Genomic DNA, 17377 nt, shown 5'->3' with positions numbered 1-17377 from the left:
GGATATCATAAAGAGAAGAAGAGGACATGCTGAACTGTTACATAAAATAAAAGATGCCAAAATGTGTGATGTGTGATGGGGAAATATTTATGAATGAAACAGAAGTTTAGAGGTTTTTTCCTAATACTATGGTGGCCAGGAAGCGCAAAACAATATTACATCAAGTGGAAGACTTTTAGAAGTTTACTGAAACACAATTACAAAGATAGGTGTTTCACCAAAATCTGTGACCCATCAGAATCTGTGACTGCTGGGAGGCCTCTGCATTGAGTCTGAGTTCATTATAATGCAGCTACAGTAAAGTAACACATTCTGATAGCTATCAGAAATATGTTTTCATAAAAGTGTTCAAGACTTTGTTCATCTTCTAAGACGTACATGCAGAGAAATGTACACTCTGCATCTGTGACCCCCCTGTGGTCACAGATTCTGATGGTCACAGATTTTGGCATTACACCTATCTTTGTAATTCTGTTTCTGTAAACTTGTAAAAGTGTTTCACTGGATGTAATATTGCTTTACACTCTCCGGCCAACGTATAATAAAATCTTTTGATCGCGTATTCACATATTCAGTGCCCACTTTATCAGCCCCACCTGTCCAACTGCTTGTTAACACAAATATGCAACCAGCCAATCACATGGCAGCAACTCAGTACCTTTAGTCATGTAGTCATGTGGTGAAGACGACTTGCTGAAGTTCAAACATCAGAATGAGAAAGAAGGAGGATTTAAGTGCAGGTGTTTAATGTGTTCCTGCTCCAACACACCTGACTCAAATGAATGAGTCATTGTGAAGAACTTCATAGACCGTTCAATCCAATAAATTCAGGTGTGTTGATGGTGGAAACATTGAAAACCTGCAGGCCAGTGGCCCTGAAGGACAGACTTTGGACACCTATAAATTTAAACTAGAGCTTAGGAACAGAACCAGCCACCTGTGCTTGTCTAAATTAGTTGCAGGTACCATAAAATCCTCTAATGTAGCTGAAAGTAAAATCTCCTGGAATCAGCTTTTAGCTTAAAGGGGTTATCTTTTACAGTTCCATTCTGTCATCTTCAAAGTCCAACAAATGGCTAGAAGCACCCTGAGGTGTCTTCTGCTGTTAAATGTCAACTCCATTCAGATTAAGCTTAATTAAAACATGAATCATTATTCTAAATGAATGAAATACAAAAAAAAAAAAAAAAAAATAGAAGGAACTTTCAGAGTGACACAGAGCAGCGTTACCATAGTAACTCATATTCAGCTCTACCGCTGCACAGACTGAGGAGAGAGGTTGCAATAAAGCTTCTGGCCAGATTAACTGAAAATAAATCATAATGTAACAGATCTGTATATGTTTATGACTTTTGCTCCATCATGTCTGCACATGGTTTGTTTTTCATCAAGAGAAAGGACACGTGCTGCGGCAGCATGAAGAAACAACTCTTCCACGACATGTATTCCTGTCTAAATGCTTAAAAGCTGACTTAAACAGATTACAAGCCTGCATTGGAGGTTATTGATGGCTCTGGCTACTTCATACTCAGCAGTACTACTGAAGGCCAACATGCTGGCTTTGCTTACCCCCGGCTGACTCTTTTTATTATTATTTATTATTTCTGACATTTTCCATTCTTGCCTGTATTGTCACTTTTTATATTTTCTTATATCTCATTTTATAACTGTTGATAAAACAGAAGGACTTTGGTTGTTTCCTGCATGAGTAGTCTTCACTGTTTAGGATGGTGTCAGTGCTTTAAGCCAGCAGCATCTCTCCATCACGTCGTATCCCAGTGGAAACATCAGTCAGCGTCAGGCAGAAAGTGATGGATTTACTCTGAGCTTAGACTGCTTAGACCGACGTTAGAAGTCAGGATTTATTATGTGCTGTGATAATAGCTTGAGTGAAAGAATCAAATAAACAAGTACCCCTTTATATAATACTATTTAAATTAGGTTCAACCAGTGAAATATTTGTGTGGAACTTTGTTCTCAAATTATCCATCCATCTTATTCCACAGCAGAGTCTCTGTAGCATCTACTAGCCAAGAGGCAGGGTTCACCCTGGTCAACAGTCCGATGCAGGGTCAACACAGAGAACAAACAACCACTCACAGGGAGAATTTAGACATACTTAACCATTACATGCATGTCTCTAAACTGTGGGAGGAAGCCGGAGTACAGAACTCATGCAAGGATTGTCAAAAATAACACGTTAACGGTGGTAATTAATTTATGTAATTAACTGCGTTGATATTTTTAATGCAGTTAACGCATGCGCGGCATGACAAGCCCCCATGCATCCGTCATTTTTCTGTGATGACGGTGGGACGTGGAAAGGCCAGATGGAAACGATGAGCGGGCTTGTCCTGTGGATGGATTTAAGAATAATCACAACAGTAATGCAGCAACCCATGGACGTCGCCTCCGTGGAGAATGGAGGTGTTTTAACACACACTCTTTTCCTGGTGAGAGGGTTCCACACTCACACTTTTCTTTCTTTTTTTTTTTTTTTTGTCCTGCGTTCTGCTCCAACATGGCTGTTCTAGAGGATCTCTGGTTGTCTCTGTTTGTGCAGCAGCTGCTTCCTCCCTCTACTTGCAGGTTGCTCCGTGAATCTTGACGGCTGTCGGTGATCAGCTGATCGGCTTTCCTCACTTGTAGCATTTGTTTATGGTTCAGCTGAAAAGGAGGAAACTTGTGGTTCATGGTTCACCATCTAGTATTTATGTAAGGGATAATGCCCGACAAGGTGGCCATTATCATAAACTTTTGGACGACGCATAGGCGTGAACCATCCGACGTGAAGCAGAGGTCACTTATGAAAGAAAAAATTATTAAATAAATTATTAATGCGTTAATGTTGTTTTTTACCAGTAAAACCGTAAGTTTTTCACAAGAAGCGGCTGAGTGGACTATTACGTTGTGACGCATTGCCAAGGTAACCGGCTCTAACACAGAACCTGCAGCTCGGTCGGCCACAGTTATGTTACGTGACACAAACATTTCAGAGGGCGGGTGCAGCTCTTACAGCTTGTGTGTGTCCAGAGGATGACGCGACATTTTGTTTCAAACAGTGAAAGTCCACAGATAGTTTCCTACATGTTCAATAAGCCTGCAGGCTGCTCTGATCTGGTGCCTCTGCAGCCCGCCCTCTTAGTTTCTGTTGCCACCGTTATCAACTACCGTTTAGTCAGCGCAATAATTACAAGAATAAGTCTATTTGACCGGAACTTCTTTCATAGGTGTCCATTATCACTTTTTAATGGACATCCTCCAGCCAATCAGAATTGAGTATTCATCCAGACCATGGCATAACCCAAAGTGTTGTTGTTGACAGGATCTTCTCTAACACAGCAGCTGGCTGGTGGTAGACAGCATTTATACTTCAGCTATGCAGGGGCGGGTCTAGAAAAGTTCTGATGGGGGGCCAGGCAGGACCACTGACCAGGAAAAAAAGGGGCACAGATGAGACCTTTTTTTAGGTCTAGATTTTATAAAATATTGAACTGATTATTACAACTAAATTGATCATCTAATGTAGAGATGATGCAGAACAACATAAAGAAGTGTAATACATGCTGCATTTACTGACCCTTGGACATCTGACATTCACGCAAGGAAAGGCCGGTTAACAGCAAATATTTGTAGCTTCGGCTCGTTCTGTTGATAAAACAGTAAAAACAGGCAAATTTCAGGCATAGTTGAGAATGGTGATTAATCATGATTCATTTGTAAGCTGTGATTAATCTGATTAAAATTTTTAATCATTTAACATTCTTTATTTATATTTATATTTATATTTATATTTATATTTATATTTATATTTATATTTATATTTATATTTATATTTATATTTGTATTTATAATGTGTGTGTTTAGTGTGAGGCTTCGTCAAGTCCAAAACAAGACAGAAAGGTAACTAAGGTTTATTCCTGCCAGCAGCCATCACCCTCCAGAACAAAGCATTGTCTTCTTATAATCAATTATAATTATTGTTTTTACTTGAAAATAAAATAAAATAAAAAATAACCTACTAAAACATTGTACTTTTCCTCTGGAATAAATAAAGTATTTTTTATTAAATTTATTTTAACTCTGATGTGCGTGTACTTCTTGTTATAAAACTGATGCTCATTCAGCGTAAGGTCAGACTGAGTCAGATCTCTGTATCAAAATGGGGAATTCACTTACCACCAGGTTATTATAAAACTGTGCATCTCTAAAAAAGGCTTCAGTGGCTCTGCTGAAATCTTCCCTGGTGTAGAAATACTTGTTTTTATGAACAAGGTGTATCATAATTTCCCGAGTGTGTAAAGCCAGTCATTGTTTTAGCTGAGAGAAAGGCGATAGCTTCTTTCTGAACTGGTGCTCTATAATGCTCTCCTCCCTCCTGAGAGTTTCAGGAAAAACAAGATCCTAATGAAGGGTTGAGTAATTACTGCTCTTAATGTAAACATTTTAATAAACCATCGTCCTCCTCCCACCCTGGACTCCTCCATTTCTGCCTCTGTAACTCACTTTATTTGTGTTTGTTTCTTATTACAGGCTGTCTGTGTGAATCAGCGGACGAGACTTTAGGCTCTGGAGAACTCGCTGGATTATATTATATTCAGTAAGTGTGATATACCACACAGTGGGTGCATGATGTGTACAAGAGGTGAATGCATGTGAATGTTGCTTTATGTGCTTTTCTCTTGTTGGTCACTATGGTGCTTGTTTAGTGTGTGTTTGCTCACACTCAGGCCAGTATGTGGCTTAATAACAAAAAGTGAACCTACCAGCACTCACACATATGTTTAACCTTCCCCCTTTAACCCTTCCCCCTTTCATTTTTATATATTTGTATTTGCTCTGCGTTGTTAGGTGTATTTTTTGTATTGTTGTATTGTGGTTCTTGTGTATGCACAGTTGTATGTTTGTATGTAGGTACGTTATTTATTCCTGCTGGGGCCTCTTGGCCAGGTCATGTTTGCAAATGAGAACTGGTTCTCAAACATTTTTTACCAGGTTAAATAAAGGTTAACCCTATTACTGTGAGAACCTTATTTTCCCTCCAAAACTGTCTCAATCCTTGGTGTGATAGATGAAGCAGGTGGTGGAAACCTTCTCAGAGGGTTTCTCCATATTGACATGACAGCATCACACAGTTGCTGCAGGTTTGTCGGCTGCATCCATGACGAGAATCTCCCGTTCCACCACATCCATGAAGAGAAACTTAATTTTATTCCAGGTGTTATTAATACTATTCTTTAATAATTTATATGAACTTTAGAGTTCAAAAAGAGGAATGAATTAATGTAATGTTGAATCAATGCAAATAAGCTGATTTGTGAAAAATGAAATAAAATGTGTTAAAATGGCCAAGTCGAAGTCCAGACCTAAATTCCATTGAGCATCTGTGGCAAGACTTGGAAATTGCTCTTCACAGATGCTCTCCGTCCAATCTGACTGAGCTTATGTGTCAGTCAGTATCTAGACATGCAAAGCTGGTGGAAACATACCAAAAAGGCAGCTGTAATTGCAGTGAAAGATGACTCTACAAAGTAAGGACACTGGGGGGCTGAATACAAATGCACACCACATTTGTCAGATTTTTATTTCTTAAAATTTAAAACTAGGTATCATTTCCGTTTTAAAATTATGTGCTACTTTGTGTTGGTCGATCACATGAAATCTCAATAAAAAACATTTAAGTTTGTGGTTGTAAGGTGGCAAAATGGGACAAAATTGGAGTATGAATACTAACCCTTCAAGGCACTGTATGTATTACGGGTCGTAGGTAAACTGGAGCCTATCCCTGCACTGTAACAGGGCCAACACCGAAAGAGACAAACAACCACTCAATCCTAGGTAACTAATTAACCTAACAAGCATGCCTTTGGACGGTGGGAGGAAGCTGGAGAACCCGGAGGGAACCCACACATACACGGGGAGAACATGCAAACTCCACACAGAAAGGCCACCGCAGGTTCGAACCCCCCACGAGCCGAGGCTCGAACCAGTGACGTTCTTGCTGTGAGGCTGCGGTGCTAACCACCACACCACCGTGCAGCCTGTTTTTATTCTTTGCTGTTTTAAGTGGGGTTTTTTAACAATGGAAAACAATTTGAGTTACAAATCTATTGTTTGAAAAGTGCTTCAGAACAAAGTTTGATTCATTGATTCAACAGCTAAACAAATTAGTGCAAAATTCTGACTTGATTATTAACGTTTTATTATTGTTAATATCAGCTTCGTTCTGAAAGATCCAAGCATCTGCTGTTTTAGTAGCACCTCTTCCTACCAGCAAACGCTTTACCTTTCATTTAAGTGGCAAACTCTTCCTCCCCTGCTCGTCATCACTGGTCATCGCCCCGGCTGACTCAAGAGGAAAGGACCCCCAGACTGAACCGCAGGAGGGAGGCGATGACTTGGAAAAAGCAGAGGAAGGTGAGGGCAGGACAGACAGACCCCTCATGTCTCCTCAGTCTCACGCTGTCTTCATGTTCTGTTGTTTGCTGTGTATTCCTGTCGTTTCACCCGCCTACGTCCCTCTGCTGCGAGAATCCATATTTATAACAGTGTTAGGAATTAAACAGGAGACCTTCCAACAGTCTAATAATTCTAACTGGATGAGCAGAACTAGTCAACATTAATCAATTAAAAAATCGTAGAATGTGGAAATTAATTTCTAGCTTCTGAAAATGAAAACCTTAAATGTAATTACAACACAATATTTACTGCAGACAGAACTTCTTTTAATTCCATAAGATTACTAAATATTCTCCCAAAACCTCCTGCAGGTACAAAGTGATGTTTACTGATGAGGAGGCGGAAACGTCTAGAGAACAGATTTATGAGGTTGAAGGAGCAGCAAAGAGCTAAGCTAGCTGATAGGACCTGGCCAATGGACAGCAATCCACTCAGCAGTTTCACACACTGCTGTCAGCTGGAAAAACAACTCCATAACTACTGCATGAAAAAGCTCAAACATTTCTGTTTTACTTACTCAGACCCTGTAAAAAGTGAATTATATGTAGTAAACCAATAGGCTTTGATAAAACAAATGGCCATGATGGAAATAAGTCTGAAACAAGACCCTGCTAGGTATGATTTACTGCATTATATTAAAGCCACATGACTTAAAGCTGAGGTTCGTTTTAATGTACACACACATCTAAATGGGGGAAAAGACTTCACAGACGGAGATTAGAATAGAACTTGTATTAAACCCATGAATGGTATGATAAAGTTTAAATGTAGTCACACAAAACGAGGACAGCTTTGGTTTGTTTTTCCTTCAATAATCTTTAATAAATGTGATAAAAATCCTCCTTTTGTCAAAGTTGTTCCTTAAGTAGATTCTAGAGAGAACAATTTTTCTACATATTTAATATCAAATATTGTTTAAGAAAAAGTGTAGATGGAAACCTTCCTCAGAGGTTTTCTCCATATTAACATGAAGCATCGCACAGTTGCTGCAGGTTTGTCGGCTGCATCCATGATGAGAATCTCCCGTTCCACCACATCCCAAAGCTGCTCTACTGGACTGAGATCTGGTGGCTGTGGAGGCCGTTGGAGTCCAGTGAACTCATCGTCATGTGTGGAAAGCAGGTGGAGATGATCTGAGCTTTGTGACATGGTGCATTATCCTGCTGGAAGTAGCATCAGAAGATGCTCCACTGTGGTCATAAAGGGATGGACATGGTCAGCAACAATACTCAGGTAGGCTGTGCTGGTTAAACCAGGCCACGTTGGTACTAAGGGGCCCAAAGTGGGCCAAGAAAATCTCCCCCCACCATTACACCAGCAGCAGGCTTAAGCGTTGATCCAAGGCAGGATGGATCCATGTTTTCATGATGTTTCCAGCAGATTCTGAGCCGAGCATCTGAATGTGGAGCTGAAATGGAGACTCATCAGACCAGCAACGTTTCTCCATCTTCTATTGTCCAGTGTTGGTGAGTGTGTGTGAATTGTAGCCTCAGTTTCCTGTTCTTAGCTGACCGGAGGCACCCGGTGTGTCTTCTGCTGCTGGAGCCCATCTGCTTCAAGGTTGGACGTGTTGTGTGTTCAGAGATGCTGTTCTGCAGACCTTGGTAGGAACCAGTGCTTACTGGACTTCCTGTTGTCTTTCTATCATCTCCAACCAGTCTGCCCATTCTACTCTGACCTCTGACATCAACCAGACATTCTGGTCCAGACAACTGCTGCTCAGTGGATGTTTTCTCTTCTTCAGACCATTCTCTGGAAACACTAGAGATGGTTGTGTGAAAATCCCAGTAAATACTCAGACCAGCAACCATATCACGTTCAAAGTCTCTTAAATCCTTGTTCTTCCTCATTCTGATGCTCAGTTTGAACTTCATCATGCTGTCTTCACCATGTCTACAGGAGCTGTAGACATGGTGAGCTGCTGTTATGTGATTGGCTGATTAGATATTGTGTCATCAAGCAGTTGAAGAGGTGGAGCTGATAAAGTGGCCTGTAGGAGTATTTTAACATTATAATCTAATATTAGAGGTGATTTGTAAAGATGTTAGAGTAAACCATCTTATGTGAGTGTGAAAAGTGGAGGTTTAATAGAAGTTTTCTAGTTAACATTTCCATTCACCATCTCTTACGTCGTGTAACTGTACATTAAACATTGCAGTGGAAACCCAACGTCTAATTAAAGCATATTATCCAGGGTCATTTCTGACCAATTTTGGGGGGACACTTCAGGGGCTTTCATGTGTGCAGCGCTTGCTGGTGGGGGTGGTATGGCGCTGCAGGAGGGGAGAAGGATGAACACATGCAAATCGCATCCTTTGTCGCCAGTTGTGAGGCAACCAAAAAGATATCCAGAACACAGCAACTTTTTGCAGCTGCAGACTTGTTAAGCTGTCAGAGGAAAGCCATGGCATCGCTTCCTGAGGAGGGAAGAATCAGCAGCCAAGAGGGTGGGGCTTTACGATGCCATGGCAAGACATTCAAGCCCATTCAGGAGCTGCACCTGTGCAGACATTGCTTTGACTTCTGGGTGAATGGGGAATAATTCGATCGTCTAACAGAACCATATTTAGGCTGTCTTTGTCTAAGGTGCTAATTTCTTGAGCTCTGTCAGAAATCTTCCATCTAGACCCGTCATTCAGCTCATCAGAGCACATGGACAGCATGCCGGATCTTGCGTTGTGCCCAGCTCAGTGAAGCACAGGCTCATTTTCACGTTACGCTGCACACTTAAACATTAAGCCTGGTGAAACTTGAATTGCTTAACTGTGGTGATTTGTTGTGAGTGGGGATCATTTACAGAACCAGAACTCAAGGCTTTAATGTAACTTTGGAAAAGGAACTTTGGGTTTCTGTCCAGACCATTCAGATGGGAACAGAAGTTGCTAGTTGGGGAGATTAGTGGTTGACACCAGAGGATTAGAATAAGTGAAAGTTTGGCTTAGATTGACAAATTTCTCTCTGTGTAATTTTCCCATTCTTAGCGTTTCTTCTGTACCTCACTATAATGCTTTTAATGTTTTATGTAAAGTACTTGTACATGAAATGTGAGGTACTAGGGGTACTGGAGCTATATACATAATTTTCCTGGATCAGCCTTTGGGCTCTGTCTACCTAATTGTTTTAGCTGGTACTGTTCAGTATGGTGTTTCTGTTCACTGATAAACTGAGTGAGGACCAAAATCAATGCTACTTTCCACTGTTAAGCTCTCTGTGTGGAACTTCTCTGTAACTTTAAGGGATGTCATTGGGCCGTGCAGTGCAGGGGAAGGGTGGAGTTGTTTCCAAAGGTTAAATGTCTCACCCTGGTTTCATTCTTCCAGTCCCTTTCCACTGAAAGACACCAGCACACTGGACGTAAAAGTCATTCTATAGAAACAGTGGTGGACTGACACAAGCATTTTTAAAGTCCCTCTAAGTTTGGAGTGTGTGTATTCACAGCAGCGCCACTGATCTGAGACCTCTAATTAGCTCCCTGAGCTTTCAGACTCATAACGAACCTCGTTTGTTAGAAAATGTGCAGCTGGAGACTGATGCACAGACAGAGAGGGAGGCATGGTGGAGCAAAGAGAAAGGAGGAACTCCCAGGGGAACGTCTGACTGGCACAGTTGTTGCAGGCCACTTTATTAGGTCCACCTGTTCAGTTGCTTGTTAACACAAATAATTAGCCAATCACATGGCAGCTTTTAATCGTGTTGACATGATGAAGACGACTTGCTGAAGTTTAAACTGAGCATTGGAATGAGGAAGAAAGGAGATTTAAGAGACTTTGAATGTGGCAAGGTTGATGGTCTGAGTATTTATTGGAACTTTCACACACAACCATCCGTAGAGAATGGGCAGACTGGTTGGAGATGGTAGAAAGGCAACAGGTAGTCCAATCAGTACTGGTTCCAACCAGAACAACCAGAACAGCATCTCTGAACACACAACACGTCCAGCCTGGAAGCAAATGGTCTACAGCAGCAGAAGACACACCGGGTGCCTCCTGCCAGCTAAGAACAGGAAACTGGTCAAACTTGATCTATTTTATTTCTTAATTTTCAATATTTTATTGGCTAAGGCCCAGGTACAATAAAACCATTGAACATAGACCAGACTAAAAGATGCTGTGCACCAGATTACAGCTGTTTTAGCTACTTTCCATCTGCAGATCCAATAACAAGCAAGATAGAAGATTTAAAAGGATTAAAAGGTAGAAAGAAAGACATAAAATACATTAAAACATGTTTGGCATAAAGTTAATTTAATTTGCTGGAAACATGAAAACATGGATCCATCCTGCCTTGGATCAACGCTTCAGGCTGCTGCTGGTGTAATGGTGGGGGGAGATTTTCTTGGCCCACTTTGGGCCCCTTAGTACCAACGTGGCCTGGTTTAACCACCACAGCCTACCTGAGTATTGTTGCTGACCATGTCCATCCCTTTATGACCACAGAATAAGAATCAGAATCTGCAAAACTTTATTGCCAGGTACAGTAAAGAACATTCTACAATACAAGGAATTTGTCATGATGTCAGGTGGAATACAACAAAAAGTGCAAAAGATGAACAAGGTGGTCCTTTAAACAACACGATAGACCAGTGGTTCCCAGTCTGGGGGCCCGGACTCCCAAGGGCACAGGGGTCCCTGAGGCTTTGACTGCTCAGCCAGTGTGATTCAAATGACATTTATGTCCACACAGAGACAAGTTTATCATTTAGGTGTTTCATTCACATGGAACCAGAGTTTTGGGGCCTGAAAACACTTTGCACCATTTCATTAATGAAACATGTCTGAGAGAGGACCACTGTTCAGCAAGCTGTGGGAAGGAACTTTCCTAGTGATGTGATGTCCTGGTTCTGATGGACCGTTAGAGGGAAGGGACTGGAGAAGTTTGTGTCCAAGATGAGAGAGGTCAGCTGCAATCCTCGCTGCACGTCTCCAGGTTGCAGCTGATCACCTTCTCTTCAGCTTGGCTGCAGCAAACCAGTAATGGAGGATGCGAGGATGGTCTGGATGATGGTGGAGTAGAAGTTCACTAGAAGGTGAAACTTCTTCAAGGAAGTAGGACCTTTCTTGATGAGGAGGCTGATCTTCTGATGGCTACTTCCAGCAGGATAATGCTCAGATCATCTCCACCTGCTTTCTAGAACATGACGATGAGTTCACTGGACTCCAACGGCCTCCACAGCCACCAGATCTCAGTCCAATATTTCAGTCCAACCCGGTACTAGCAAGGTAGATCTGATAAGATGGCTGGTAGTGTAATTTATATACACACACAGCAGTGTTTAATAAATTAATAAATTTGTGCAAATAAAACTGAAATCGGCCCGGTAACTGCAGCATCTGCCTCTTTAAATGAAAACAGAATTGAATTATTTATTTTCAGTGCTTTGGAAAGGATTATAGACTTCTTAGAATTTTTGCCACAAATGCTTCCAGATCCAACAATAAGACTTCTTTCTTCATGCAGCATCTCAGTCATGTTTTTTAAATTATGTCAGAGTTACGTGTGATGATCTGGACCTCTAACTAGATCCCTTTAATATTAAAATGATAATAGTCGTCATTTATCAAAATGAAGAAGTTATTACCAATATTTGCTTTGAAACAAAAACACTTTTAACTTTAAATTTGACATTACTGAGCCATTAAAACCTGGCAGGGAGCATGACACTTTATCTTTTACTCTCTGCTCATCAGACAGTTTAAATGTCTGAATCCTGGAAGTTTGGATGACAGAATTACTGTCGCTGTCCAGAGAGAAACCCCTGATAATGACCATCACCATGGATCACACAGCTTCTTTAGTGAAGAAAGTTTCTGAAACAGAGCTCATCATATAGTCTGATGTATCCCTATCTCCACCAAACCAGGACCAAAACTCCCGCTGCAGAAGTGACCAGGGACCAGGGACCGGGGACCAGGAAGTTACGAGAGTCCAGCGATAACCTCAGATTAATAAAGAGGGCGTTATATCTCCATCTGCAGACGTTTGGGATGGAGCCCGGCTCTGATAAGATCCGGCTCCATCCACCCTGATGTGGAAACACAGCAGCCGATTAGTTTATTGGGGGCAGTGAAGCACAGAGTCGTAATTCACCAGAGTTTTACTGCCTATTCTGCTCACAGTTTATAGGATCTTTTCAATTAGGATGGTCACTGCAGTAAACAGAGCAGTTGCTTTGCATCTTGTCGGCTTAATGCATCACTGCCTCGTTACAATCAGACAAATCCACTTTAAAGACCTGGATACCAATACGGAGGCAGCCTCCGGAGACTCATTGGTCTGAGACCAACCAGGGAAATTAGGAAACAAGTAACTCCAAGGTTTTTTTTTTTTTAGGTTATTTATTTATTATTTTCTTAGTCATAATAAGTCTTGTTAAATAGACAATATGCATCCAAAATGGACATTTCTTATTCTTTTGTCCTGAAGGCCAACTGTCCCAAAACCACATTACCATAAATGAGTGAACACATCTGTTCTAATGGCAGCTGGAAATTGAGTTTCTTAGTTTATCAGTGAAAACTTCAGAGGTCGGCTGTGAGGTCTTTAGGCTTGAAGCTGAGTGTCAAACTATATAATAAGTTATGCTTCCTTCACACACACTGAGCTGACAAGGGGTAGATTTCCAGTATCTCTGTGATCAGCTGTTTTCTTGCACTGAGTAAGTAATGAGCATCCTGTTTTGGCTGCATGGACAGTTGTTTGTGTCATACCTGCCTTAACTGCACACCAGGAGACTGTTCACTCCCCTGAGACTGGCCTAAAACAACCATTTTTACTTACAACCGCGATGTGAGAGCAAAACGAGTAGAGAAAAGTTAGAACAGCTTAAATGTCATGGAAATCCAAAGGCATGCTTGTTGTCTAAACCTGGGATGTCCAACTCCGGTCCTCAAGGCCCGCTGTCCTGCAGACTTTCTGTTTCCCTGCTTCAGCACACCTGACTCAAATTAATAGGTCAATAGCAGACTTGTTCAGAGCTTGTCAGTGATCTGTTTCATATGAATCAGGTGTGTTGCAGCAGGGAGACATCTAATACTTGCAGAAATGTGGGCCTTGAGGAGTTGGAGATCCCTGGTCTAGACCAGTGGTTCCAACCTATTCTCTTTGTGCAGACCCTGCAACTACCAAAAAGGTAACCGTCAACATAAAGCCTTATGTTTTAGGGATGAGCCATCTGCACAGGGGTGTATCTCAGACATATTTCATTAATAAAACGTTGCAGAATTAAATCCAGGTCACCAGGATAGACATGAACTACTCCCCTACTGTAGCTCCACCAGCTCACTGACCTCACTAACTCACAGTTCATGGACAGAAACTGACTGGATGCTCCAGGTGAGGCCTGCTAGGTAGCTATTTTATTTTTAACTAATGACATATGCTTTGAACATTGTTAAATGGCAGATTTTAATGACTCCCATGTATATAGTTTGGGACCTGGTTTTAAAAAAATTGGCCTTTTCAGGCTCCTAAAGTACAGTTTCATGTGAACGAAACACACAAATGATTGAAAATTTCATTTGACACACCTCAAATCGTCTCTGTGTGGATATGTCGTTAGTTCTAATAATCGTGCAGGCTCTATACAGTCAAAACCTTGTGTATTCCCTGCTTCCTGGGGGTCAGGGACCCCAGATTGGAAAACACTGGTCTAGACGAACATATACATACACTCACTTTATCAGGTCCACGTAGTAGCACGTTGGACCATGTTTTTCTAGAACCACTTTGGTGTCAAATTCAACAAGGTGGTGGAAACCTTCCTCAGAGGTTTTCTCCATATTGACATGACAGCATCACACAGTTGCTGCAGGTTTGTCGGCTGCATCCATGATGAGAATCTCCAGTTCCACCACATCCCAAAGCTGCTCTACTGGACTGAGATCTGGTGGCTGAGGAGACCAATCAGAGAGCATTGGATGGTGCATTCTTAGACCAGCAACCATGCCAAGTTTAAAGTCACTTAAATCCCCTTTTCTTCCTCATTCTGATGCTACATGACTAAATGTGTGGAGGTGCTGCCATTTGATTGGCTGTGCCTGACTTAATCAGCTCATTTTTTACAACAATGGTTTAACTTTATTAGCCACCTGTGACCTCACTGAGGAGAACCTATGACCCCATAAAAACATAAAGCAGGAGAAAACCATGCATTCCTTTCCTTTTGATGAGGAAACGTCAACTTATCCGAATCCGTGAAAAGTAGGAAAATATTTCACTGAAACTAAACTGATATCTACTGGATCATCATATTCAAATTAATTTAGTGATTGCATCGCTGCTGCAGACTGGGTAACAAACCTGGAAAAGATCTAATGATGAGATGAAAAAAGCACATGGTTTAAGATCATGAAGTGTTTGCAGAAGTCTGCCTGCAGGTGGACGTCCTGCAAACATCGCGACGGTGTCACGGTGTTAAAAGCGCTTTTAGTGAGGATGCCTCACAATTAATTGGCTGATGATGAGGCTAGTTATGATGTAATCTTTCTCACTCCCTCTCTCTTGCACACAGCCAGCCCCCTCCCTCTCTCTCTCCTGTTTCCCCACCTCTTTCTCTGTCTTTCTCTCCCATCCTAACCAACATGGCCGCTAAGTCGGATGGAGCAGCGGTGTCTGTGGAAGATGACAACACCCCCAGGAGCCTCTCGGAGCCGGGGAACCCCACCACCCGGCACCGCTGCACTGCCGCTGGCGGAAAACCCTACACCCTGCTGGACTGCTGCTGGGTGCTCTGCGCCCTGCTCGTTTTTTTCTCCGACGGCGCGACTGACCTGTGGCTGGCCGCCGACTACTACCTGAGAGGCGACTACTGGTGGTTCGGCTTAACGCTCGTCTTTGTCGTAGTGCCCTCCGCTGTCGTCCAGGTGTTGAGTTTTAGGTGGTTCGTGTATGATTACTCGGATTTTAGCGGCGGCGGCGGCGGCGAGGGATCAGTGAGCGGCAGCGGCAGCGGCGCGGCGGCGGCAGGCGCGGCGGGCAGCGCAGCCACGGCAAGCGACAACGCTCTGAGCACCAAGGACAGCGACCAGCGCGGTGCGAGCGCGGCAACGGGAAACGCCGCCAATGTTACCGCGGTGTACACGTCTTCTGCCCCGCCTGCCACGGCTGGGAGAGTGGGCTCCCCCCGGAGGTGCTGCACCGTCTGCATGTGGATCTTTCAAACCGTGCTTCACGTCCTACAACTGGGGCAAGTCTGGAGGTAGGACCGCTGGGGCGGTGTGAGGAACGAGAGGGGTGTGTTTGCATGCATGCGCGAGTGTGTGCATAGGTGCTGGCTTGCGTTAAATATGTGCGAGGGTGCACGTGCGGAGATTGCATTCTCAGCCGTATCCTGCTCTGTGGGTAGTCACTGAGTGCTTGTGTGTGCCTGCGTGTGCGTGTGTCTGCTCCTGTTAATGGGGTGTATATGCGCGCCCATGCTCCAAAAAGCTGCCTTTTCCTGTAGACTGATGTGGAGGAAATCATTTGTTGTGTTCAGGGTCTGGGATTCATGTTGACTCAGAACTTGTAGCAGCTGTGAGGACATGAAGGCCCCCCCAGACCCAAGCTCCTGTCCAGCTGACCCTCCGGTTCTGGCTGGGACAGAATCGGCGGGTACAGTTGTCTGACTCTGTGGTTCACTGTGGACCTCACTGCTCCTCCCGTGGCTGCTTGTCAGAATTTAGTTTTGGATGAAAGCAAAAAATATTCAATTTACTGGAGATTTTTTTGTACAACACAAATTCGCAGCAGTCATGTCAAAACACTTTTACAGATACAGCCGAGATCATAGTTGTCCAGTTATTTTAATCCAGTTAAAACAAATCCAGTACATGATCCACTTTAGTCTAATTTATAATAACTGTGTTCATATAACCCAACTCATAACAATGATGAACTAGCTAAGAAAACGGATAGGATCAAATCTTCTCTTTGATTTAATCCTCGATCCTGAGCTGCATGAGGAAACAGTGGAGAGAAAAACCAGAAGCAGGAAGGACGGCCATCTGCCAGGACCAGTTTGGGGTGGAGAGGACATGAAAGAGGGCTTAACCAGCAGCATAACTCCAAACCAGAGATACCTGCTGAGAAAGAAGAAGGGAAACACAAATGAAGGCTTAAAACAGCAGATCTCCGGAGCCCCTGAGCATCGTCTATATCCTCAGCAGTGTCTCATGGTAGAGTGTAACTCTGTGGAGTAAACCGTGATGGATAGCTTACCTTTTAGGTGGTCTGCGGACGTTTTCCAGGCATTTAAATCCCGTCCAGGAGGTTTATAGTCTAACCACAAAACGTAGTGTTTATTCAGAGACTCTATCTGGTAAATCCACAATGAGTGATCACAACACCACTAGACGTTATCAGGAGTAGCTAAAGATCAACCAGTGAGCAGAAAGTTCTGTGTGTGTCTGAAAAGAAAAAATAATGATAAAAATAATGCTCCTCTGTGGCTGGAATAAAGCCAAGAAGACGTTTCTGATGCACGGTGGCGCCACAAAGCAGCTGAGCTGGAGTTGGTTTAGTGAGGATAGCAGGTAAATAGTAGCAGGAATAACTGGAAATGAGGAAAAAGTGGAAACATGGAAATAGTTTCTGTTGTGTGTTTGTTTCAATAACAATATTTTTTCTCCTGAAAGCCAAAACTTGAGAGAACGATGAGATGAGAAAAGGTTTGGTCACTGTTGGTCTGTGTGTTATTTCTACAAAGTTCTGTTAGTAATAAATTCTGCTTTCTTCTTCTGGTTGGCCTTTATGCTGCTTTATCTATTCATACATTCATTTTACATCATTTTAGCCTCATAATCTGACTGCTGAGGCTGGAAACATAATGCCAATAGCTTGGAGTTTTAATGGTTATCGCTTCCTGAAACTGGGAGCTGGTTCCATGGAGAGGGGTCAGATGATTGAAGGTTCTACCTCCCATTCTACTTTTAGAACCTAG

General features: G+C 42.6%; 1 protein-coding gene across 1 annotated transcript in view; it reads left to right on the top strand.

The window, feature by feature from the left end:
- Window positions 1–15038: 15038 nt before the first annotated feature.
- The window catches only part of xkr7 (XK, Kell blood group complex subunit-related family, member 7), an 88413-nt gene continuing 86074 nt past the window's right edge, over window positions 15039–17377 (top strand). Inside the window, exon 1 of the mRNA XM_042004033.1 lies at window positions 15039–15655. Coding sequence (XP_041859967.1) covers window positions 15039–15655 — 617 coding nt within the window. The remainder of the gene's footprint in view (window positions 15656–17377) is intronic.

This window comes from Melanotaenia boesemani, chromosome 13 (genome assembly GCF_017639745.1).
Source record: "Melanotaenia boesemani isolate fMelBoe1 chromosome 13, fMelBoe1.pri, whole genome shotgun sequence".
In the NCBI taxonomy this organism is placed as follows: Eukaryota; Metazoa; Chordata; class Actinopteri; order Atheriniformes; family Melanotaeniidae; genus Melanotaenia; species Melanotaenia boesemani.
This window is presented reverse-complemented; position numbering and strand designations above follow the sequence as displayed.